Raw genomic sequence first — 26,927 nt, forward strand, 5'->3', positions numbered from 1 at the left:
TTTAGAAATAGTATATTTAACACTTTCATAACTATGATTTCGATTAATTTGATAAAAAAAAAAAATAATTTTTACAAAAAATGTATTTATAATTTTCAGCTTTGGAATTTAAATTATTAAATATACTTTTTTATCGTGATTTTACAGTTAATTAACTAAATGGTAATTGTATGAATAAAAAATAATTTGTATGAATAAAAAAAATAAAAACCACCACGTAAAGAAACTTTACAAATATTTCATATGCTATACGAGTTGTACTATGCGTGCACTGATGAAAAAAAGAATATTCCATATCTCATGATTGATGACGCGAACAATTATAACGTATTATGATAAATATTCCTAGACAGAAGCGGTCTCGTTTCTAGTTAGTCTATAAAACACATTTAATCGAACGTCTTCACTTCCTTTCCGTGACCCTAAAACTTTCATTTATCAATGCCATCTGTTACGTCATTTACTTGAACGGAATAATTTACTTCCTCGTCAAATTATGTTTGTTGCAAGAAATTATGATCCAATTATGCATATTTGTCTACTGCATATTTTTGTCTTACGTAATGTGACAAAGAATCTTCCATCAATTTAAAATGATCCAATCAGTATGTTGAATGAAATAAATTCCCATGTAATAGCTTAACGTAACATTTCACTTGTTTAAAGAAATTATTATCATAATGAGCGTAATCATAGTTTGTTTTATACTATCTACATAACAAATTAAAAAAACCAAAACATCATACAAATATATATACAAGGCTGGGCATTTTATGAGTTAAAAATTAAAATTATGTTAAAACGTTAAGTTAATCAACTCGTTACTTTTTTTTAAAAATTAACTTTTAACTTCATAAGTTACTTTTTTTTATGATTAACGTATTAACTTTAAGTTAATTTTATTTAATAGTACCTAAATTAAGTTAATTTTAGTGCAAAGAATAATGCAAATTATTAACCCGTCGCTGGTCGCGTGATTTTTTTTTCTACATTTGGTCATTTGAAATAAACGTTCAGTCGCGCGGGGTAAATATTCTCCAAATAGATAAATTTTTCTTTACACAGGTGTGTACAACGAACTAAACTAGTTTTCAATGAAATAAATGTCATTATCGAATAATGGAGTGATTTTGATGAGCTACTCAGAATTACAAATCCGTTTTGCAAGTAATGAAGTGGATACGCATATTTATTAATAGACCAGGAGATTATTTACTCCGCGCCACCAGTGACGGGTTAAATGAGGTGTTTAGTATATTTATAATTTACTGTTTATAATTATGAATTTCCTCTAGACGAAAATTAAGGTGCGATCCCACGGCGCGTTATTCGACTATGTATCGCGCCAGCACGAACGCGCTTCTACGTAATCCCACGGCGCGTAGCTGGGATTCCAATAGACGCCAATTTCCTTTTGACGCGGCACACAAAAACCGACAATCATCGGGAACGGTCGCGCCACACCAATCCCACGGCGCGTTCGTTGTACCTCGCTATAACCTGTGCAGGCATATCGGACGTCGGTCGTGTCTCCGGTGTACCGGAGAGAGGTCTTCAGTTTTTTCACGATGGCATCCAACAAGGACGCAACTAGCTTTGTTAGTTCTCGCGTTAATTATGAAAAAAAAAGATACAAGACCAGTGAAAAGGCTCAATTTCTCTGAGTTTTTCTATGAGCAATTTATAAGCAGCTCCTTTTTTTGTATCGATCATGGTACACTTTGTTTTTGACTGCCCGAAGGCACACGGATGCGTTTTATGTATTTCAATAATATCTTCGAGGACTTTTTTAGAAGAATCTGTTGTTGCCATTTTTGCGTATTCAATTTTTGATACACGTGATAATACGATATCACTACGACGCGGCGACAACAACTGACGTGACCCGCGCAGGCGACCGGAATAGATGCACACACTGACAGGTGCACCGTACGGTTACACTGGAAATAATTGATTTTTGATCTTGCTCCGGTCGCCTGTACAGGTTAAAAAAACTGCACAGGTCTATTCCCACACACGCTCTGGTCTACCAGGCATGTCTGCACAGGTAGACCTCTCCGGTAGATCGTAACGTGTATGGTCGACTTAAGAATGTTCTGTGAAAATAGTAAATACCACGAGAACGAGTGTCGATGGGGGATTAATCACAAAACAACTGTGATATAATTTCCAATATTATTTCATTATTCAACTAGCATGTATTTTGTTCATATCTATTTAAACATATGCTATATAGCCACATAAATGAGATTATTGATCATCTTATTTATGTTACCTAAATGATATGTGGTGACTTTCAACAATTATTGCTGTAGTCATAACTCAAATTTTTTTATTATTTACCATGTTTAACAACAGTGGAAGTACAAAATTGGTAAACTTCAAATAATTGCAAAATATAATAATTCATTAGTTTGTAAAGACAACTTCTATAAATATAATTAACTATTTTAAATGTACAGTTATTTTTATATTCTATAATAGGTATTTAAATTTGCTGTACGAAAAGTTTAAATCTTATACAAAATATTTGTTTTATTTTTATCTAAAAATATAATACAATGTAATTATATTTTGACTGATAATAATTGTCCATATTGTGCTGAGCCTAGTCTTTTGAACTACACGGTGGCTACATTTTGTCTGCTCAGTATAGAAAATATATTTGGGTAGTAGGTACTGCCTGTTTTATTTTTAAAAATTATTTGAATCAATTAAAAATATTGGTATTTTAGCAGTTAGGAGAAAACTATCAATGGTGTTTTTTTTTTTAATTTTTGGAAGTACCACTTGGGTAAATTAATTAATCCCCAGTAATTTTTTTGAGCGAAAAAAACTAATATTATGTGTACAATTTTTTATTTTTGCAAATTAGAAAATTTTAACTTTAAATTAAGTAAAAAAGTTATTTAACTTTAAAGTTAAGTTACTTTTTTAAAACTTTTAACTTGACGGGTTAACGAAAAAATATATGTAACATTTAATTTAATTTAACTTTATTACTTTAAAATAATTAAACGAATAAAAAAAATCGTTAACTTGCCCAGCCTTGCGTTTATACTCCTTTAAGTAAATTATCCTGTTTACTTTTGAAATTTAAATAATATAATGATAATCAAGTCTAATTTAAATCATTATTATCCTTTGACATACCTTGTATATTTATTGTTATTTTGACGTATTAAAATTACCTACTTGAATATTGTTCCTGCAGAATTTATGAATGTGTTACGTATAAAAAACAAATCCATAGAGAAAATATTAGAAAATAATTTGAACTAAAAATATATTAGTTAATCATTACGACATTAAACGTAATGGAATAAAATTGAACTATTTATAAAAATGCAAAAATTAATGAACACGCAAATTTTTTCTATTATTATACTGAATGAAATTCATTTAATATAATAAAAATAATATTATTTATCATATTCTATACTCGGAGGTTTATTTCATTATTTTGTCGCATTTGCCAATTTCTCAATTGTGTCAACTATAAATCATATTATAACATATTGAATATTTATATATAGGTACCTTAACAGCTCTTTCAATAGAATAATAATAGATGCATCAAATATTTCTCTATAAATCTGATTGATGAGAATATTATTTAACGTTATTATTATCGTCGAAATTACTCGTATTGTTGTTGTGATCAAATATTATTGGTAATAGTCCCGTGTTTATATACCTACACATAATATGTATATCAAGAATTATGCAATATCAACTAAATCATTCTCACAAGCTCAATCGATTTAATGAACGTATTATTACCGTAATCATAAGCGTATATTAAATCAATCATAATTGAAAATCGAACTCGTTTATCCATTTAAGAGTGCTGAACTTGATTCACATATAAACACACCGTTTTTAAGCAATTTATAGAAATGTTTTTGGTACCGTTTAGAAAGCAGCAGATACTGTAAATAATTTTTTTCCCATTCATACTTGTGTATATGTAAGTGTGTGCATGTGTGCGCGTTTGTGTATGTGTGCTATTGGACAGTCATTGCCATAGCTTCACGGGCTCGTCTTTACCTTATTTGTCTAAAATATATTCTGGTTCTCACGACCGATGGCTGTTTGTTATGCATACATGAATTATAAAGAGTGAAACAAATGAAACAAGAGCGCAAAACAAGATGGGTTCTCAGATTGGCATGATGAAATTGGAACACTGGTCGTTTCGAAACCAATCGATGGAAATAATGTAAATGACGAGTAATGTTCTGTAGATTCTACGATCAACAACGAGATCGTCGTGACTTGATGACAATCGCTGTAACTATAAAATATATAGGTACCTGTACACACGATCAAAGGATTATTCCGTACGATTTACGTGCATTGGGTATTAATTTTGAAATTCGTAAGAAATATTTTATTGTTGCGAATTCTAAGGAGTCGAACTTACAAATCACAATGTAGCTTATTATTACGTTAAAGAAGTAATTTTTAAAATCTCCATCAATTTTCTAAGATTGTAAATTATATGGTTATTTAACCATAGAGAGATCGATTTTTTTTTTCGGAAGTTAAAATAGTTCTTTACTCGTAAAACATTGTGGTATCACTTGTTATATTATATCGTTGATTTTTAGTAAATGCAAATAATTGCTACATATAACTTTTCAAATTTGAATACTACGTGTTACAAATAAATGTTGATGGATAATAACATTATATTTAAAAACATTTAATAATCTTACTGATATCTCGTTTCGTTTTGTTTTCTAGTATTTTCTATACAATTTCTGAGTAAATTGATTAAGATGCTTGAACAAATCATGACTATAACGACGTATTCGATTTGTATTTAAAATTATTTTTTACAGTTTTCTTAAGAATACAAAAAAATAAAACACGGATAAATACTTATTCTAACGTAATCTGCAACATGGCAAGTTGAACTTTGAGTCGATTTTCGAATGAGATAATTTATCACTGCTTTCCAGTATCCAATTTAAGATAATAAATAACAATACTATACAATACTCAGTGAAGCGAAACAAATACTTAACAACACACAGCAGTCTCTTTAATATATTTGTACAATTTTTTTTCTTTTCCTATTGATTTATTTAACGCACGACAAAAAATATAGATAGGCGACTATAGTAGTTTACACATCGTGAGTGTCCAAAAAAATTATTTGTATGGTACACAAAATGCGCACGATGTATATAATTGAAATAAGTGTAATGGATAGGACACTTGACATCCGGTTTTGTCGAACAAGTCCTACATGTGTAATCCATATGTTAAACTGAGAAGAAATAATAACTTGTAACTTCAGATAATGTGCAGGTATGCAAAATAACGTGAAAATAACATTTATAAAATTTCTTGTTAAGATCATGTGAAATTTTCATTATATTTTATAAATACTTACAGAGTTTGATGTTAGGATTCGGTGATTTGTTACACGTCAGTTGATGGAGTAAACTACAGATTTGTATAAATACTACCATAGGTGTAAGCTTTTTTTTTTAGGGGGGGGGGAGCAAAGGGGAATTATCTCCAGAATAAATCAGGAGGGACAGTACCTCCTCTGATATTTAACATATTTTGTTTTAAAATAAGTACAAAATAGCTGGTTATATCTATTACTATACAATTTTTTTTTTAATCTTAACTTTAAATTTTTGCTTATTTATCATGTTAGAAAATGAATAATTTTATAGAATAATATGTAGGTAGTAAACCGGTATTTAACATTCTCCCCAGTAGGCCGCTGTAATATTGGTTAAATTAGATTACTTAGATTTTTTTGTTTTTAATTTAATGCGTCTATCTTCTATTCTTAAACTAAAATAAAAAATATCGCCTTGTAACATGAAGTTCAAGCCCGTATTATGATAATTTAGGGCCCGGGACCAAATAATTTTAGGGGCCTATAACCATAATAAAAATATTGATGACCCATACATAAATATACTTCAGAAACAAAAAAAAATTATTTTCTAATTTATAAATTTATTTCTTGCTTTTTTTTAATACAAAAAATAAAAATGTTATTCATATAAATTTTTTTTTTCTTTTTAGGAAGCAAACTCTTTAATTATGTCATCGGTATTAATTACCTCTAAAACATTACTCTCCGAATAAAAAAACATAAAACTATGTACTCATACTATTTTATACTTATTTTTTATACGAACTAAAAAAAAAAAAAAAAAAGAGTTAAAAACGAAAAAACTAAGTATCCATCAGGGGCCTACTATTGTTTGATATCCGTTGTGGGCCCAGGGCTATGGTCCACTCTGCCCTTTCCCTTAATCCGGGCTTGAATATAATTTATTATTATTAAAATGAAAAGTATTCCTAATAAATATGAAACATAATTATTTATATAATGCATACAATAAATTATCGATTATTTTTAATTGGTCTAACAAGTATTATAAAAATTACAATATGAGATCATTAACATATGATTCTTTCGTTATTAGAATTTATATCGGTTAATTATGGCAATATTAAGTACTTAAAGTACTTAAGGAGTAGGTAATTATTAAATTAATATTAAGGTATTAGGTATATCTATGTTTTACAGACTGCAATTAATATTTCACGTGTCATGGATTAAGTAAACAATTTTACAATTTTATTTATATACCTACTCAAATTTACAGGCTAATTCAAAGATCAGTTTAAATAAATCATGATATTGCGGTAGAATTTTAAATAGGCATTATAATTTATTATAAAACGCATCAATTTTATCAAAATGTGTTCTCCGGTTCAGACGGTCAAAATTATGTTTATCGTGATTAAAATTTTGCTTTAACGTCTTATAAAATAGTATTATAACTTTTAATGTTATACTTTATTATACTTTAATGTTGAAATAATTAATTAATTAATTAATTTTTTTTTTTAAGCAATCTTTTATCGTTGAATTGGTTGTAGATGTAATTTATTGTATTATGTATTTATAAATATTAACTATTTTCTATGCTTATTATTTTTAGTTGGAGTATTATTCCACCTTTGATTGTTTAACGAAGCATTAAACTGTTTCGGACCACCAACTTTTGGTCTATTGCTGTTCGTTGTTGGTCGATAAGCAAGCCTAGCTTCATTAATTAAACTCCTTCAGTAATTTTCTTATATTTCTTTGTCTTTAGTCTGATCCGTATCACCGCATAACCATAATTCTGAACTGTAAATAACTGAATGTAATATTGATAGCATCCGTGATATGAACATTCAAGTTGTCGGCAGGTTGTATGGGTCCACTCTGAAAAGCAAAACTCCTATAATTTCTGATGATTTTTTTTAATGTTGATAAAGCCTTTTTCCAGTGAAGTTTAATATGCTATTTGACTAGTAAACAAGCAATTGATTCTTTCTTTCTTTATCAAATATCTGGTTACATTGCCGGGACACAACATGTTACTTTTGATATCTCTCAACAACCTATGGATAGACAAAATAAATTTTATGATTTTTTTCAGGAATTTCTGTAAATAATCTCCCAAATTTTAAAATCCTATTAATGATTTTGAATCAATAATTATCATCATATTAATATATTAAACGAATTATAAACGATTCAAGTATACATTTAACCAATGTTATTATTACTATTATTATTAAAATAGGTGTTCATAAGTTTCAGTACAACAGTGCAAGTAAAATTTAAATATAATAACTTTTCTTTGAACAATGAATATCGAGCATTTACTCTATCTACCATATCGTTCATCCAATTACTCTTTTTTGACTATTCCAGGTTGACAAACAGCAGGATATCGCTCTTACCTTCCATTTTTAATAAATCTTTTAGTATAATAAATTATTTCAACAGTGGCGGTGGTATGTGATTGAATATCTTATTAAGGTTTAAGAATCAAATAATTAGTTCGAAATATTTGGTAATCTTCAATACTTAATTTAGATGGGATGCAAACTGTTATACATATCCGAGATCCAGCGAAGATACTTGCAATAAGCTCTTTAACCTTCGTCCAATCTTGACCGTCCAACCCGCAACCGATTTTTGGAATCCCCAACTTGGTTAAATTCAACGCTTTCATTTTTACCAATAGAGACCTTAGGGCTACTGATAACGTTTGCAATGTTGGTTTTCCGCCACTAGATTTCTTCGTTATCATGTAAAAAGCGGTCTCATTACGGTCATTGACAATCACACCAACATCGCCTATGATCAGATTTTGATCAAACAATTGTCCAATACCACCGAAATATTGCCTAGAAAGCAATCAAAGTCAGTACTAATTTGATCATGCGTATGCATGATATTTGTACTTGAATTCCTCGGCGGTTCCAGCTCTCATCCGTAAGTCCTCGGCAGTACAATGAGCGATAGAAATGTCTCTGGGCAGGTTGAAAAGATTTTTATCGATTTCCTTCAAGTAACTTAAAAATATTTAAAAATAATTTTTAATTTATTGAAGATAATTTTATTGAAAATATTATTGAACGTATGAAACATCGTGTACTACCCAGGGAATAACGAACCCAGGCGGTGAGAGCAATCCGTTTTGAAGAATAACATTACGCACATTCACTTTAACTTCACTTTTGTTTTTTTTTCGTCTCCTCTAAGTTAATTTTATATCTATGTAATAAATTTAATTAGTCTCCGGTGTATTTACTCTCTAAGGCATAAGTTTAAAATGTACTAAAATACTAGTATTTATATCATATAATATTGAATATACAACAAGTGACTGTGCATACATACTTGTACTTAATATATATTGAAAAATCGATAAAAAAAAATTATGCAAATAAACAATATAACTCGATGTAACATAAAAATGTATTGCACGTTAGCGTTTAGATAACCAAAAAAATGAAAAGAAACATTTTTGAAACATCAGTCTTACAATACGATAAAACAATATATATTTACGATACATATTTACGATACAAAACGAGATAACGAAATTATTTTGGATGGATTTACAATATTTTGGGAGAGTTTATTCATTTCACTATAACCCTGTTCATGGTGTACCTAGTAAAAAATCTGTAAATAGCAATTGTGTTAAATATCGCTCCTGTACAATTACGTGTTTTGTCGTATACAATTTCTACGAAATCCATCCCTCCCTCCATAATATTACTACGTCGTTCAGTGACGGACAAAGGTCCTGGAGACCTTAGTAACGTATTTTCGAACCCTAACTGAAGTGCCCTAAACTAGTGCAGAGGCACTAGTGTCCGAATCCGATTAGATTTTGTAGTGTCCTAACTTTCCCTAACTTATTTAGGGCGATAACGAGTTTGTCCGACGCAGTTTAATTTTTTGCTCAGGTGAATAACAAAAAAAGAGGTCGACAAATCGGAGAGCAACCAACTTCACTTTCTAGAAATAAAAAGTTATGGCCACACAAATGTTTAAAATAGTGCGCCCTACGAATCAGTTAGAGAACGTAGTGAATATGCGCGCTACAGAGACTTACCGGATTCGGGTACTAGCAGCCCAGCTTGGTAAGGATTCGGAAATACGCAGGCCGATACGAGTTTTACGAACTAACAAACGAGCGACTTGTGTTACGAACAACAAACATAGCTTGAGACATGAAAGTTAAGATTTTCGGAGGGTCTGGGTGGGTATTCTGTACGTGAAGGAATGTATTTAGGGGGGTAACCCCCCCCTGAATTCGTATTTAAGGAATCGATTATATGTGAGAAGCACATTTCATATTTTTTTTTAATGTGTATCGTTTTATAAGAAAATCGAACTAATTAACAATTTTGATTTTCTACAAAAATTTTTATCATAAAATACGAATGAGTGATAAAAAAATTTACTGATAAAACATATTAAAATATAATAATTTAAGCGAAAGGACGCGTATGATGATGAATATATTATTATGTTTTATCAGTATTAGTACCAATGATCAGTGGTAACATCACGGCCAATGTTGAATGTAATAAATTGGGCTTTTTTTCGGGTTCATACTCAATTTAAAATTAAGTAAAAGACAAGCGTAACTTTCAAAACACAGACAGGTGTTAAAGAAGAACTACACAAAAGTTAATTGTTAGTGGTTCCGGCAATAGGTTATAAAAAAAAAACTACGAATATTAAGGATTCGCCTAATTTAAATATTACCAAACATTTTAATTGTAAATTTTGAACAAGAATTAAAGAAATAATTTGAGTCCCTCCCCCTAGAAGTAAGTCTTAATACGCTCCTGCATGCGCGCGACAACGGTTACCATGGGCCCGAGATGGTGCGCTGCTCCATCCGGTTCGCACGCGGTCCAAGAAATGGTCTTAGTCTGCTGACGACCATGTGTCGCCGATTCGGCGGTACTCAACCTGATCACTGGACGTAACTCAACGCGACTCGACTATAAGTACGGTGTCCAAAACGGTCGACCTGTCGCGGCTACAACCGAATCAAGTCAGTACTCAGGCCTAGCAGTACACCGACATCTGTCGAAGAGCGCCGCATAGACGCAGATATTGTGACGCAGATACAATGTGCAAAAGGGTTATGGGGACTGAAGTCCCTCCTTAGATATTAGGTAAAGCCATATCGGATGTAAATACTTAAAATATATAAAAAAAATTAGACGTAAGAAAGACTTCGTATAAATCGACATGCGCAACAAATTATGGCAGAAACTCACTTAACCCCCCCCCCCCCCCCCAAAAAAAAAAACACCGTACACGGAAACGGAATAAAAACTGAGGAATTTGATTTTTTATCTGTGTTCGGTGTTCGAAATTAAGAAAAGTCAAAGTGTGCGCCCATAATCGGTATTCGAATTAAAACCGTAAAGTTTTCAGATATTTTCAATAGCTATTCTCAAGTACATTTTGTTTTTTTGTTTTTTACCATTAGTTTTAAGAAACGATGCCGTATGGTAGTAGCTGCTAAAACTAGATGTACGGTGCACGAAATAGGAGCCACAATATGTGGAATTATGGAAACTAGAAGAGCGTTCGTAGGAAAACTGAAGAAAAATAAAGTAGTGTGCGGTCGATTTCGGTATTTGAACAAAACGGTCGGTGTTGTTTGAACACCGTACAACGATACAAAATGTACTGTGTATGTCGTCCATCGGCGTACAAATAAAAAAATGTTCAAATTACACCGTACACCAGGCCGAACTGGGTCAGAAATTTCTACCGGGAAAATAAAAAAAACGGTTTACTATAATGCACCAAAGTATAATAATAACCCTAAAAAAAAAAAAACCGTAAATTTTCATTAAAAATTATTGTATATTATTTTAAGAATTTGAATACTTAATATTAATATTAACAGTTGAAAGACCGTTTATTTAATTGTAGACATTTTCTTATGCAATCTCATTATAAAATGCGTCTGCCTGTCGACACAATGAGCATAAACCGATAAACCTCAAAAAAACTTAAAAAAAACTTTCCTACAAATAAAAGCGGCTCACCTCCCGGTATCCCAACTGCTAGGTCCGGCCCTTACCGTGCACGGACACAAACAAAACCGTAGTGCGTGGGACGATGCGCGTTGAAGCGAACACGGGACGTGGTTGTGTCGGAACTATATCGCTGCTTCGGCGCAGCCAAAAGCGACTGCCTGTACGGCATGTTCTCATGACAGGTGTACTTACGCGACGACGCTGTTTCTCCGCAATGGTTTTCGCGAGGTCGTTGCGACAACAGTGGTCACCACAATTTAACACGTTTGAATTGAATGTGCTTCCGGTTTTACGTTGTTCCGGAACCCGCTGACAAATCGAAATTCGTTTTCCAAATTGGTCGTTTCGATTAGAAACATTTCGTAACCACGGTACCGTGCAGCGCGACGTGTTTCATTCGAAACGTTTTTCGGCCAACACGAGGCGACGGGATCAACAACGATTTATGTTTCTCACGTTACGGATTGTACCGATCGGCATCCTCCGCTGCGACCTGTTCGGCTCTCGTTCTTGGTCGATTAAACCTAGCGAAATACAAAGGTCGCGAGCATAGGCGCAACTAGGAAGCGCAATAGGGTTTTTAGCAACCCCTAGGTTCAAAAGCACTCCTGTTTTTTTTTTTTCAGATCTACATAATCTATAGTAATTACAGTTAAATACCATTTAATTTAATTTTCAGAAATGTCAGCACACCCAATATTTAGACTCTAGTTGCGTCCATGGTCACAATACATATCTCATCCTTGTCGATTTCCGCGCAGATTTACTAGATAAATTCAATACGGCATAATCATTCTAATTTGTATAGTCAAACTCCACCACATACGCGTGTGATATGTATAATATATAATTACGAAAGATTTTAAAAATAATAATAATATTATAATATATAATATCGATAATTATAATATCATAACACTGCACGTTTGGTTTCTATTCAACGTGAATGGATAAAATAATTTCTTCTAGTGGGTAAGTGGTTTATAAGTTTTAATTTACATACGTCAATTCGATACACCAATAGTGCGTACAAATATCGGCGATTAACGATGATAATTGTATACACGTAATAATAATAATAATAATGATGATGATATTAGGCGACATTACATAAGTGTATTTAACAATCGGCGAAAAGTTTTTGTAAATCGGTTATGCGCATGTACATAGTATTATTATGCATAATAACACGTTGTATTCGTATCCATATCGCACGGTAACAGCTGTTAATATACGTTTCATTTAACATGTCGTGTTTGGAATCGCATTTATGAAACGCGAGCGCGCGCAACGGTAATAATAATTATTACAGCACACCGAAACGTTGAAATCATTTTCTTAGGTGCGAACGCGTTAACTGGTACAGATTATTGCTGTGATACAAATATTTTATAATATTTAGATAAAACTCATACGAATATATTATGTTCTCGTACGAACGAGGCGCACGGAAATCACGTGCGCCGTCAATTTCTTTTGCGAATTTTACGCGCAAAACCACGTATATATCAGCATGTTTACTTACGGTTCGGAGAATTCTTCCACGAGTGTGTATACGTAACTAATACGACTGCACGATTTTCATTTAACCATGCATAACATATAATATATTGAAACATCGACCGGACGCCGTGGTTTGAATGTAGATGCAATTTTAATAATATAATTTACATCGGGGTAAACGAGATACATTTTTAATAGGCACATACACATACGATACAGTGGACCATTTCCAGATACCGATTAAAAGACACCTTGAATATGATTTTTAATACGTACTTCGATTTCTCTTGAGAATAACGTAGATACAATATCCTTGCGACATTTATGCATGCGAGATGAGTGGAAAAATCATGCCACTAAGAAGATATTTTGATTTTCATCGTTTTTCATTGAAAGGTTTTTACCGGCCCATAATTCGTCTAAATTGTTTCAACTCGTATAATAGAGGTTCACTAAAAACCGAATTTCCTATCAATTAATAACGTAAATCGTCTCTAAGAATGTTTTGAAGAGTATTCGAAAACTTAATAATTATAATTTATGCCACCATATAAATAATAATAAAATAAAATGGGCTTAGACCCGTGTAAAATGCAAAACTTTAAAAAGTAGAAAGAAAAGTTTTCCTATATTATGATTATGTAATTCCTTTCAGGATGACATTCAATTATTTTTAAATTACAAACATATTATAATTAAACTATAAATGTATTAAAAACAGTTTAATACATTTAGTACTTTATTACTATATTACTCAAGCATTCACTTACTCAATTACATTGCAAGAGTTTCATTCCATTTTTATACTACATTTATAAATGTGACGATTACTTATTTATTTATATTTTCTATTACCTCTGTATAATTTAATATTTAATTTTTACATCTGATTTGCGGCTCATATTATAATAAATTTTAATATCGAAGTTAAATAATATCCGACAATTTTCATGTACGCATTTCATACTCGTTAACCTAGCCGACTTGCAGAAATATCGAAAAACTTATGTAAATACACATTCCAATGCACCTTGGATGATAGCAGCAGTGGAACACATTTCATTGATTATTTATACGTATAAAATATTATAATTATAATAAATACTCGTATGTATAACATAAAAGTACGTGAATAAATTATATGTGATATATGGACACCAAAAACCCGATAGTCTTTATGATTTACTTGATGAAATAAACATACTTGGAATTTCGAAACGTGAATGAAAATGTAGAACGACGTATTAGTACAGATAAACATATTAATATTATTATTATTGATATTATATTTTATTAAATCGACTTATCCGAAGCTCACGGTAGTGAAGGTCACAAGTAAGGGCCCATTGCTACTTTAATGTCGTGAATATTCAATACCAACAAATCAGCGTTAAGTGTCCACATACGATTAAACCGTATATCTCATTGCACCGATGATAAATATTTAAATATGCATTACTTATACGAAAAGTATATTACTACGTACGTACTGCCGAACGATTCATACCTTACGCGCTGCACACATTTTTTCCGCGTAACAATTTATGTGCTATTGATTTTCTATTCAAAAACATAATTTATGTAACATGATTTTATACACATATTGGTATATTTTTTGATGTTTGATTAAAAATGTGTACGTACCGTACGATAGATTTTCGTGAGAAATCAAATAATTTGATTTTTCACGTTTTAATCATTCGCTTACATTTTAAATACCATCCCCACGTTTTCTCGAGTATGTAGGGATTGAAATGAATCCTGATTTTTAGAAATACTCCGATGAAGACCAGGCAAACGCAGTAAACCTACATATTAAACAGACGAACAAAAGGCCTACGCAGGTGCGACGATTGTATCACGCGTTATCTCACAATAATCATCGGAAAACGCGTTCGGGACCGAATCCAAAAAACTTATCAGTGCGAAACCTACGGTTATAACGATGAACATGCGTGCGAATATGCGTTACGACTGGATAATGAACCTAATGAGAGTTTTTAAGGCCGCGCCGCGAGCACGTGTGTTCGCTTACGATCGCGCAATACGATAACGAAAATCCGCGGAGACGAACGCTGCGGTACACGGAGAGAGAGAGAGAGAGAAGAAACCAAAACAAAATTACAAAAATAGTAATTATCACCGTTGTTACAGAATCGTGTAACGAACGGGATAAGGCCGGAGGAGGCGCGCGACGTCGAAGAAATGGAAAGGCGCGAAGACGGTGTGCGCGCGCGCGGTCCGTGGTCGCGGTGGTGGCGGTTGGCGTTGAGGTCGCGGTTAAAAGAGAGTAGTAGTCAATTATTCGCAGCCGACAAGGAATTCAGTCCATTCGCGAGCGTTGGTCCGATACGAGGACCCGCTGTCTTTCTCTGCAAACACAACGGTTTCCGCCGTCGCGGTTATCGTCTTCCGATCGTCAACAGCGGACAGTAAAGACAATTTTTTTTTTACAAGTTTTTTTTTTTTTTAACGCTCTGACGTTAATAGTAATAGAAAAAAAACGTTTACGTACCGTTGTACACGGTAAAATTATCTGAACCGACCGAGTGTCTCCGTATTTATGACGTGCGCGTCAACACGTTGATTGACGACCGCGGTGTTAGGCGTTTTTACTTTTTTTTTTCTCTCTCTTTTCATCACATCTGTCTCGCCCGCGCTCCGAAATGAACCATCTGTACCACGTGTGGTGCCTGGTCCTGGTGACCGCGTCGCTGTACTTCGCGCCGGCTCCCGTTCAATCGACCATCGTCTTGACGCACACGAACATGGAGAACTCGACCATGTACGCCGGCACCCGGGTCAAGAAACGAACAGGTAAAGAGTTGAAAAATCTAAATCGCACGTTCCACGTGCTTACTTGTCTTTTTTCTATGCGAATATTTACGTACGTTCGTATTGTGTTCGTGCGAGGAAAATTCCGAAAATTTAGTATACATTTGTATTTTCACGGTGGATGAACAGAGTTCGAAACACGTGCTAAATTTCGTCGGCGGGTTATTCAAACCATTTACGTCACCGTTTACGTATTTGTAATTATTTTTCCTATTAAACGCTAAAACGGTCGTACTTATAGTTTTTCGAATTTTCCAGCCCATCCGTCATTGTATGTGATGAATAGTATTATATCTAATGCATATTGCATGTACAAAATGAGTTTTCTCAATTTAGATATTTACCCGTTATACATAAATTAATTAGTATTAGAAAACTCTGTCCGCCTAATTTTATCTAGAAATCGAAAAAAAAAAACGTGGACACACTCGTTAAAGTCTCCGGTTTATGCATTCTTTTCGATGTATACGTACATAAAATAATATTAAATTTTTCATAATATTTGTATTGTGATGCTGACATAATATAATAATGGTATAGGACTTATTAACTTTTTAATCAATGCAACGTACATAGTAATAAATAAAATTCGATTTTCTTCGGTGTGCGTATTTCAACGTCTAATAGTTTTCAATTGTCAAGGACGAACCATAATTATATATATATATATATAAATGTTGTAGGTATTCGCGTTTAACCACATATATATGAACCATTTCGTTGCGTATAGAATTTAAATAGAAACGTAAAGTGAAAACTCGAGACCTCCCGATTAATTTCAATACCTATCCACATATTTTCTTATTTATTTATTTATTTTTTTTTTTTGCCATCCAAGACGACACCGCAGATCGTATAACATTGTATCTAATTCAAATGTTCGTAAGACATGCGATATTATATTTTTTCCATTTAATGGAGGCTCGGCGGGAATAACGTGCTATGTAACATATTTTCGAATTTAATTTGTTTCGTGGAATAACGTGAGAACATTTTATAATAATTACTTGATAATTTAATAATTATAAATATGATAAAATTTTTTATAGACAGTTACGAACATAAATTCTACATAATATTTATAAAAAATGATAGTAGATACATCCTTTGTAATTATTTGCTACTGTAGAATTTACGAATTGCTAATACCCGACCATTCAATTATATATTTCGATGTAGCGTAGAAAAATATGGGCCCACATCGTTATCTTCGGGATACCCATTAAGTATAATAAATCTAGGTCTACCAGGGCGTGTGGAGCAAAATGTAAAATGTATACTCCGAGATTCGAAAGAAAGTAGCAAATCATTTTCTATGTTTATCATATAAACACTAATGTTTTTGTACATATCGTATTTATCCTATCATCTTTAAACGTATCTTTTTTCTAGTACCTTATCAACATTTTTGCGTTTTAATGAGGGTAGGTGTTTTGATTGACCGTGTAGGTACCATGTATATCACAAATTATTTACGATTATATTTACAGGTATTGTGAAATCAATTTTTACTTAATAAAAAAAAACTCCGTCACTTCCATACGTAGTGTACGTCACTGCCTTCAAACATTTATTTAAAATTTAGCGCGGATAACATGAAATATTGAAAACGGGGTACTCATTTGATACAATTGTTTACACCGTTCGTATTCCGCCCGCACTGCTGATGATATCATTTCTGTCAAGTTCGAACGACCCGCACGGATGATATATCGGCGGCAAATCTGTTTCGTTGCGCAATACCGATGTTCAGCTCGGCTGTTTCGCGCTCGGGAAACATGCGAATCGGGACTGCGAGCAAGTCACGAGCGCAGAAAAGTGCCTACACGCATGCATCGCATTTTTCTGTCCCGTGTTCTCGCAAACGCTCAGTATATTTTCTTTCCGTTCCGATTCGTTTCGACCCGTTCGAAGCTCTGGCCGGCAGCCGCCGTCGGTCTCGCACGTCCGGTCTCTCGACCTCTGTGGATACCGAACGCCATTGAAATCGTGACTATCGCAACACCACCGCGCCGGCAACAGAATTCGCAAACGTATGACGTGTGCGCATGTAGGCGAGTGGGTAGTAGTGTTTTATGTATTGGGTTCTGTGCGTGCTTTTCCGTGTCACGGTCGGACGGCCGATATTGCAATCGTCTGCGTACATGAGGGCACCACCGCCGCCAGTGATCCTTGGTGGTCGGACGGAGAACAGTGTAACAATTAGAAGAAAAAATAATACCATTACCGACATGGTTTGACCTAGACCCGAGCAGTTGCCGGTATCACGCGGGAACGGGAAAAATTCTTGCACACGTCACAATATTGGAATAGGCACGGGGTTCGTTGCGAGGGAGAAATAAAACGAAAATTCGTTACCACGACCGGTGTACACGTCGTGTACGCAGTAGGTACAACCGCACGTCGTTGGCGATGGTCACTGCTTCCGCAGTTATCCGGTGAAAATCTTCGATACGGACGTTTGTCGTTTCCCATGGACCGGTGTACAATAACAGCGATTCGATAGCTGCTGCAATTTATCATTTTACGCAGTGGCGTAGAAAGACTCGCTAGCGCCCCTGGCAAACAAAAAGATTGATGGCACGATATTTTCTTTACTAATATTTTTCAGTATACAATTTATACTTATAAGTTATTACAGTGTTAATTTTAAACTTTGAAAATTTAACATTCTCGCTTTATGGCTAGCAAATCCATCGATAATTTCTTTATATGAAATTTTTTATTTAAATGTCCTTGCGTTATTTTCGTAATTTCATCATTAAATTCACACGCAGTGTGTACAAATAGACAACATCTACGTATTTCATAGAGTACAATGAAAAAATTTCGATTTGACTGTAGGATATAAATACGACTTTCACACAATTTGGCACCCTTTTGCAATTCACGCCCCTGGTGTAGAAACAGTTCGCCGTACTCTTGCTACGCCACTGATTTTACGTAATGCGAATAATCGTTGCAGTAGCACAGCAACGTATTATTACTATCGAAGACCCGCTTTCTGAACCCCTATAATCCACTGCAACGTGATATTATACGTTTTCAGTGAATAAATTGAAATCAAATGAATTTTCTACCATACGCGACCGAAGATTTCAATATTATACACGTACTCGTTAAACACGTGATGCAGTCGTATATTTCAATAATTGCACTTATTTTACTGTACACATTTTACACGCATTTTATTAACAAGCACGTTAACAGAAATTTAATTTATTTGGGAGGGAGGGGTTTAAAAACTTTGATTCCTTCCACTCAAAACTAGAACTGTTTACAAAAATTAATTATTTTCTCACATTTAAGATTAAAAATTAGCATTTCATTTTTATTTACTTTTCAAATTAAAAGTACTTTATGTTACATTTCAATTATAATCTATATAGGATAACTATTTTTAGGGACAGATATGAAACAATTTTGGTAGGGGAGGGTTTAGACCCAATTGGCCTTCCTGGATTCGTACGTAGAAAAGTCCGAGCTATAGTCGATGTTTACAAATAAAATCCACACATAAGACGAACATGCCAGCTCGTATTATTGCCGTGCGTGTTATTCAAATAATGGGTTAAGCATTGCGATACGTGACATGCGTTAAACGCAAAATACGTGTAGATCCTTCGTTGACGTTCAACTGCATGTGTGCGTGCATGGTGGACGAATTGAAAAGGGAAAACGTTTCATAGCGGTATACACAACTAAACGGTGATCGTGGCCGGAAGGTGAACGAAAAAAACAATAAATAAACTAAAAAAAAAAAAAAAAAAATTATAAAAATATAAACGATGGCAAAACAATACTTGTGAAGTAATCCCGTGCTACAGACGTACGAAATCCTCGAGATTTGTGCGCGTATAATCGGACACTTTATGGTCCTTAATCGTCGTTAACCGTCAATTAGACACATGTCCGCCAACGAATTATTATCCAATACCTATACTTATTATATCGTACGCGTTCTGTAGATTTAATTTATTGTATTCAACAGTCGCGGTTCGTGATTATGCACCCATACATAATATCCGCGGGCTGCGATTGCGCTTTTAATGAATGAAACAAGATTGCAATAGTATCGTATGTACCACGTATACGCTCCAGTACCCATCATACAAACGAATTTGTGTTCTTTCAGCAGTTAAATTCTATTCGTTGACCGTCCGTCCGTCCGCGATGATAAGAAAAACCAAGTTCTAAATACATAATTTTTTATTATAATATTATTACGCGATTCGCCCGAGAACGAAATAGTTAAAATAAACTTTTTTTTTTCTTTTCAATAGAAATGCGTATTTGAATATTTCATCCATCTACACTTCTGGGCGGTGCCGATATACCCACGTTTTAGAATTGAGCAAAAGAAAACCACGTAACTTATTTGAAAATTTTATCCAAACAAATATGTCTATGTAATAAGCATATCATATATTAATAATGTACGTTTTTAATTTCACCCATAGCCCATATCGTATCTTTATTATAATTATTCATTTGAGTTGGTCGTGATATAAATATTAATTTTGCATCCACGGTAACTTATCTATTCTAAACAACGTTATAACGTACATGAACACGAACTAAAATCGTACTCGTATGACATTCACTATCTATTTCAATTTATGATGTACATATTCACCGATTAAGATCAATAAACTGTCATTGCATCACACTGTTTATACATTTGTCATTAATAATATTATTATATGAAAAATTAAAAACGATCATATTATCATTATAAACTATCGATTTTTTGTGTATATTATTTTTTAAATGAACAAATACATTTTTTTAAATTAAATTGTGTGCAGCAATAGTCACTTATGCTAATAATGTATACAACGTATGATTCCGATACAATTGCACATACTTAAATATTAATAGTACATTAAGCATGAGTGTTATTTTTTCAACAGTTATTCATCTTTTTATAGAGTTACACAAATTATTATAATGTTGTTCTAGTAAAGCATATATTTAATATCCGTATAAATTGCACAACGCGCGTATTACCAACTGGAGTGATCATTCAGGTAAATAATCGTGTTCGATTTATAATGATTATACACAGTGTTTAAACGTTTATGGGTTTTAAGATAATACAAAAAAAAAATCGAAAACTTGCATGGTAGTTTTGGTTTTTTTTATCTTATTCAACATTTAATAGTGTATAATAAACACCGATTGTAATCGTTTTAGACTTGGTACTCGCGTAATTGTCTTACCATGCGTTGAAGACACGGCCACTTTTCTTTTTCTTTTTGATCCTATAGTTTCTGGCCCCAGTAGTATTATATGCTATATAAATATAAAATTATTTTATATGAAAAAGTCATATAGACTCCTCTCTTAGGGAACAGAATCGGAAAATAAAAATGTATGAAATATCGAATCACTTTCATTTTTTCATCATCACCGTTATTATATTGTAGAATTTATATAATACATATAATCGTTGTTCCACGACGTCACAACGTAGTGGATCACCAACTGTGATGATGTGATTGAATTCTCATCATCGGAGGTGAGGAGGGAATAAATAAAATAATAATCTAATCCAACGTAGCACTATAACTTAAGATTGAATAGGTCGGTTAGTATATATATATATATATATATATATATTACAATTATAATATTGCTACGTAACGTTTTCCCCTTCAAAGTCGAAGGTGAATTTATTATCCTTATCGACAACCCGAATATATAATATGCAGCGTTTACACAAGTACTGTAGGAACATATATTATAGTCACTCACTGGCTCCGGGTCAAAGGTCTTGATGCTGCCGCCACTGCGATTTACCATAGGCAATGAGTATAATTATTTAGGGCAAGGATTTCGTATTAATACATTGTATACATGTGATCAAAAAACGAATAACCATTAACAATACGCGTACAACACAAGATGTACCACGTACGTATATGATCGAATGCGTTCACGCGAAAATAAACACTAGAAAGAAAAATTGTTCACTATTTTCATATTTTACACTATTGTAATGTACACAGTAGTTCGAAAAGCTACGAAAAGCGTATTCAAACACTCTGTATATGTATATACGTGTGTGTTTTTATATTTGTCACATTGAGATATGATATTGTCTTCGGTACATTGAAGATAGGTAATCGGCAATATTATAAAATGGGTTACAATGAAACGAGGTTGCCCTGCAATAATAGCGTAGAAAAATAAAATCAATTGTAATTTTCACACGATTAACTGCGGAACAACGAAATGGTGTGAAATATTGTGAAACGTTACTCCATCGCAGGTTTCGAGTACGTATATATAAATTATATATATATACACGTCTATATTTCGTTCTGTCGCCAATCTATAAATTGTATTTTTTTTTTATTTTATAATTAATCCAAACATTTTCCCAACAATCAATATTTCTGCAATACCACGTGGTCGTTAAATAATTACGACGATGGCGGCGATATTACTACCATATAATAATATTTTGAATGTACTGTTCGCGAGGAGACTTTAATGCCCGGAAAAAATATACATTTATATGCGATTACATCGAATCAGTGATAACTTATACGTTTAAACGTAGAAAATATTGTAATCGTCTTAAATAATAATAATTGTAATAACAGAACGCGTTTAATTATAATCGTCACAATTCCGCTTACACATGTGTTATAATCGTTTTTACACATAAACGCATTAATAATACCCATTATGGATGGTGCGTTCGACCAATTACGAGTATTTCAATTCAAACACATAATCGTTGAATTGTTTTTCTCGTCGACCGCTCATAACTGCTGTAATACGGTTCATAATTAAACGATCGGCTACCATGGAAGTTCAGCAATCGAGGTGTTTCGACTCTCCGATCTGCACGTTTTCCCCCACGATACTTACCAGTGACCATTTTCGGGATGCCTAGAATATGGCATATTCTCCTAGACGAGTTTTATGAAATCCAAAACCAATTGAAAACAATAATAATTATAATGCAAAAATGTAAAATATCTATTATGACCGATCTTTAGATATTTTATTCATTAAGTAAACCATGGCAACGTTTGTTTTTAAAACATACTCTCTTGATTACGCGATATTTCTCCTTGTCCCAGTTATTTTCCCAGCCGGGTAAAAATATTAATGCAAGAAATTACTCCACATTTTACCACGGCGCGAAAATCGTTATTCGTGTGGTACTTTTCGTTTGGTCATAAGTCGTACACATATCATTGTGTTGGGTCGAACAAATCGATTGTGCTGCGGACCGAACATCACTCGATGTATGCAAACACGATATTCACATTTGTTTTCCGTTCAATCGGTTGTCTCACGTTTAAAGCATGCACTCTTTCGGCGCGTTTAAACGCGATTCGCCATGGATCCGCGACCGGACAGATGTTTATTTCTATGTTTTTGTTGCGCGTGCACGCGTTCTCGTGGAAAGCGTTCGGTGTTCCGATGTATGAGGAAAACAGTGATAATACGGAAAGTGTACGGAATGTGTAACAGCACGAGCCGCGGCGGTACGTACCGGATTTGTATGCCTCGAGCGTTCCACGGCGAATTTTACGCGCGTAAATGTATTGAGAAACGTTCAGGTGGCAGAACGCCGTGTGTCGCGCCGCTGCTGCGATTTATCGTATTATGTACGTCGATACGACACCGTTATTATTGTTATTATTATGTTTGTTATTATTGTGTTTTGCGCTTACGATTCGATCGCGGAAAACCACCGTTAACGTTACACGTATCGTTTTGCTAACGAATATTTTTCGCCCAGCAAATAGGACACTCCGCGGAGAGTTCAGCAACCACCGCTCGGGCAGATTTGAATTTGTCCTGCTCCCTGCGTCCTGGTATAGTTTTTTGTTATTCACATTTCAAAACGAATCAGTTTTGTGATATAAGTGATACAGGATAGGTAAATGTACGTCATATCTATCGCGCCCAAGACCCATATAATATAAATATATAGTAAATATATACGTATATCATGGCTATTTTAAGTTTTTGATTTTCGAATATTAATGTCTTCCGAAACTTCCTAAAAAAATTTTTTTAGTGTACTTTAATGGCGATTACCATTTTCTATGACTAGCGCATGCTAAAAAACCCGTTTTTGTTTAATCATATACAATCGGTAACCTACACTGCCTTTACCTACTTGTGTTTGACATTGTAACGTACCAAAATTTACGATTATGAATAATATATAATACGATGTTTTTCCTCCAACGATACAAAGTTTACTTAATAACATATTAAACAAAATGATAAAAATACCATTGGAATTAAAATCGAGTTCACGAGTTCACCAGCTTAAAATATTTAAAAAAAAAATACAATTTAACTACAATGATACTTATATTTTTATTTTTAATGCTTTTTCCAAACCATTACGGACGGTTTTTTTCAAGCGAACGAAACTAGTCTTAATAAATTTAATTTAAACTAAGATAATTATGGGTAGGTATTTTAATTTATAAGTCTTATTTTCTATCATAATTTAATATAATTGAACCTTACACGTCGAATACTGCATTCTATTTAAATTATTTAATATATCATTTTCAATCAAACTAATTTGTTATATTTTTAAAATTCTTTAACGAAACAATTTTCTCGGTATATTTATGTATACTATACTCGCTCAAAACTAATGAATCTATAAAATAGGTTTATTAATTTTTCAATTTTTCAATTTTTTATTGCAAAAATGAAATTGGTACAGGCCACACGCATGTATGAAATGTATTATTGCAATTCTCTTGAAACAAATGTGTAATTGGCTTGTCAAAAGATATTACAGTACATTTAACACTTAAACCAATATACTTTAACACTAAAACGTGAAACAAGATTATTCATGTGCATGCAATTATATATTTATATTATGTATTTTATAAGTGTGTGTCTAAACGGAATACACATGTATGCGATACATACAATTTGATGATATTATACATAAAAAATATACAGTTACTTTTATTACATTTAATACCGGTGAAATTCGTACGTGGGATTATATAGTTTCAGTTAAGAATTAAAATTAACTCGAAAACCGTCGAAGAAAGTGTTCTGAAACCGTAGGCCATTACATTTTGTGTCGTTGTGGTTTTATTTTATACGCGATACTAACGTAATAATAACATTACTTTGAATAATCTCCGTTATTATATTATTAACTGTGTATATTGTTTATGTTTATATAGCTTTTGCAAAACTATGTAATGTATTTAATACATTATCCCCCATTACAGCTTCAACAAATATTCCTAGACGTATACATCTGTTTTTTACCTAATAATGTCATGGAAATGATCTTTGTTCGCTTCAAAGTCGTACTGAAAAAACATGAAAATAGATTAAGCTGTTAATTAAGTACATAAATATTATATATATATATATATATATATATATATATATGTTAATATATAAATGACTTACTAATAAGTTATGCTCGTCATTAGGTCATGACCTACGTGTTTTGAGCGTAGAAATTGCATCAATAATAAATATCGGTTAGTGTAGCGTGCTATAAACATTGGTAGAGTCCAAGTTGTAACAATAAATAATATATTACCTATACGTACATCCCACTTCGTGCGGAGTTCATGACGTCCAATAAAATTCGTTTGTTGCGTTCTTAGTAAGTATATAGAGTAACATAAACGCATAATACTGTTTAAGTCGAAACACGCGATATGGAGAAGTCGAATAAATACCAAACAAAAACGTAGTCACAGCGGTTAATGGATAAAATTCATCGTGTTCGCATTACACTACAGTCACGTATCCATTGAAATAACTATCGCTATTTGAATGTCAATGCCGTTAAACGAAAAATACAAATGTAACGAAAAGTATCTTTCGAGTAAAACGAACATAAATGGAATGTATTTCATCACGTCGTGTAATCTATTAGTTTTTCGATACACAGGGGTTAATTACAAAATCAAAAACACATCGTGTCTGTTTTTAAGTTTATACGACACGATCGAAAAACGTTTTGACTCCCTCTCTCACGATCAGATCCTTAACGAGATTGATGAACTTTTCGATGTTAATAAGTGAGAGTCGGAGCAAGTTTAAGACTTATGAAATTACGTCGATAAAGGGAAAGCCCAATGAAACCTGAAAAATATTCAAAACCTGAATTAAAATTTTGCCATGGCGGTCAATCGTAAAAGGTGCCCTACAAAATTGCTTCGCTTGTTATTATAACGATGATGTTTTTTTTTTCCATTTTTTTGATAACGTATACAATCTCTCTTTTTTATCGCCACACGTGCATTGTATACGGCCAAATCTTGTTTGTTGTACGTTTTATTGCAAATTCTTTTTGTATTCGTTTATTTCATACTCCAAAATATCAGTCATGATTGTAACGAGTATTTATTGCACGTAAAGCATTACATAGGGTAGTTTCATACGTAACATAATCAAATGATAATAACAATAATAGGGACACAAAAAATTTTTCTCCTTGATAACGTTTTGGATCTTTGGAAATAAGTCCTTTGAAATAAGTCTTCGGAAATAACTAATACACCCAAAATGTTGACGTCCCGTCAAACTGTAAAACCGAAAATCCTCGTCGTAACTGTGTCGTACTGGCACTACGTATTGCATTATGTCACGGCACTCGAGTGACACCGGTTTGATCGTAAATTGCCGATAAACGGAATGACGCGGTAAAACGTCCGGTAAAATGTGATCCTTTCAAATCGGTAAATCGTCCACGACCACGTGAATACAACGCGTTTCGTATCTCTGATATGTATAATCATGATCACGCGTCGATTGCGTTTCGCATGTGGACGCACACCGCTTTTAATTACGCACAGCGCACAACGTACCGTAATTAATTATGAAATCGTACCGTAATGGATTCCCTTAACGATTTTCGACGCACACACAACCGCACAACATTTATAAAACTTACCGACGATTATTCCGGTCAAACGTGCCATTAATTTTCTTCTGGAAACCGTTCGCGTTTTCGGTGAAAACGATACGGCAGACATTAGAATAATGACGTGTAAAACGTCAATAAACGTCGGTGGTGGTGTATCGAGTTCGCTGTCACGGGCTTTTGAAATCGAACATAATTTGTCCTCGGGACCGCTGTTGACGACTGCACGTCGGTAAGTACGTCGTCATTATTATTTGGGGGGGGGGGGGGGGGGGGGGGGGGG

The 26,927-nt window shown here is 33.3% G+C and overlaps 1 protein-coding gene across 1 annotated transcript in view; it reads left to right on the top strand.

The window, feature by feature from the left end:
- Window positions 1–15,575: 15,575 nt before the first annotated feature.
- LOC112684112 (laccase-5) overlaps window positions 15,576–26,927 on the top strand; it is a 31,623-nt gene continuing 20,271 nt past the window's right edge. The window contains exon 1 of the mRNA XM_025555436.1: window positions 15,576–15,726. Within this exon, the coding sequence (XP_025411221.1) occupies window positions 15,576–15,726 (151 nt within the window). The remainder of the gene's footprint in view (window positions 15,727–26,927) is intronic.

This window comes from Sipha flava, unplaced genomic scaffold, assembly GCF_003268045.1.
Source record: "Sipha flava isolate LNK unplaced genomic scaffold, YSA_version1 241_pilon_pilon, whole genome shotgun sequence".
Classification (NCBI taxonomy): Eukaryota; Metazoa; Arthropoda; class Insecta; order Hemiptera; family Aphididae; genus Sipha; species Sipha flava.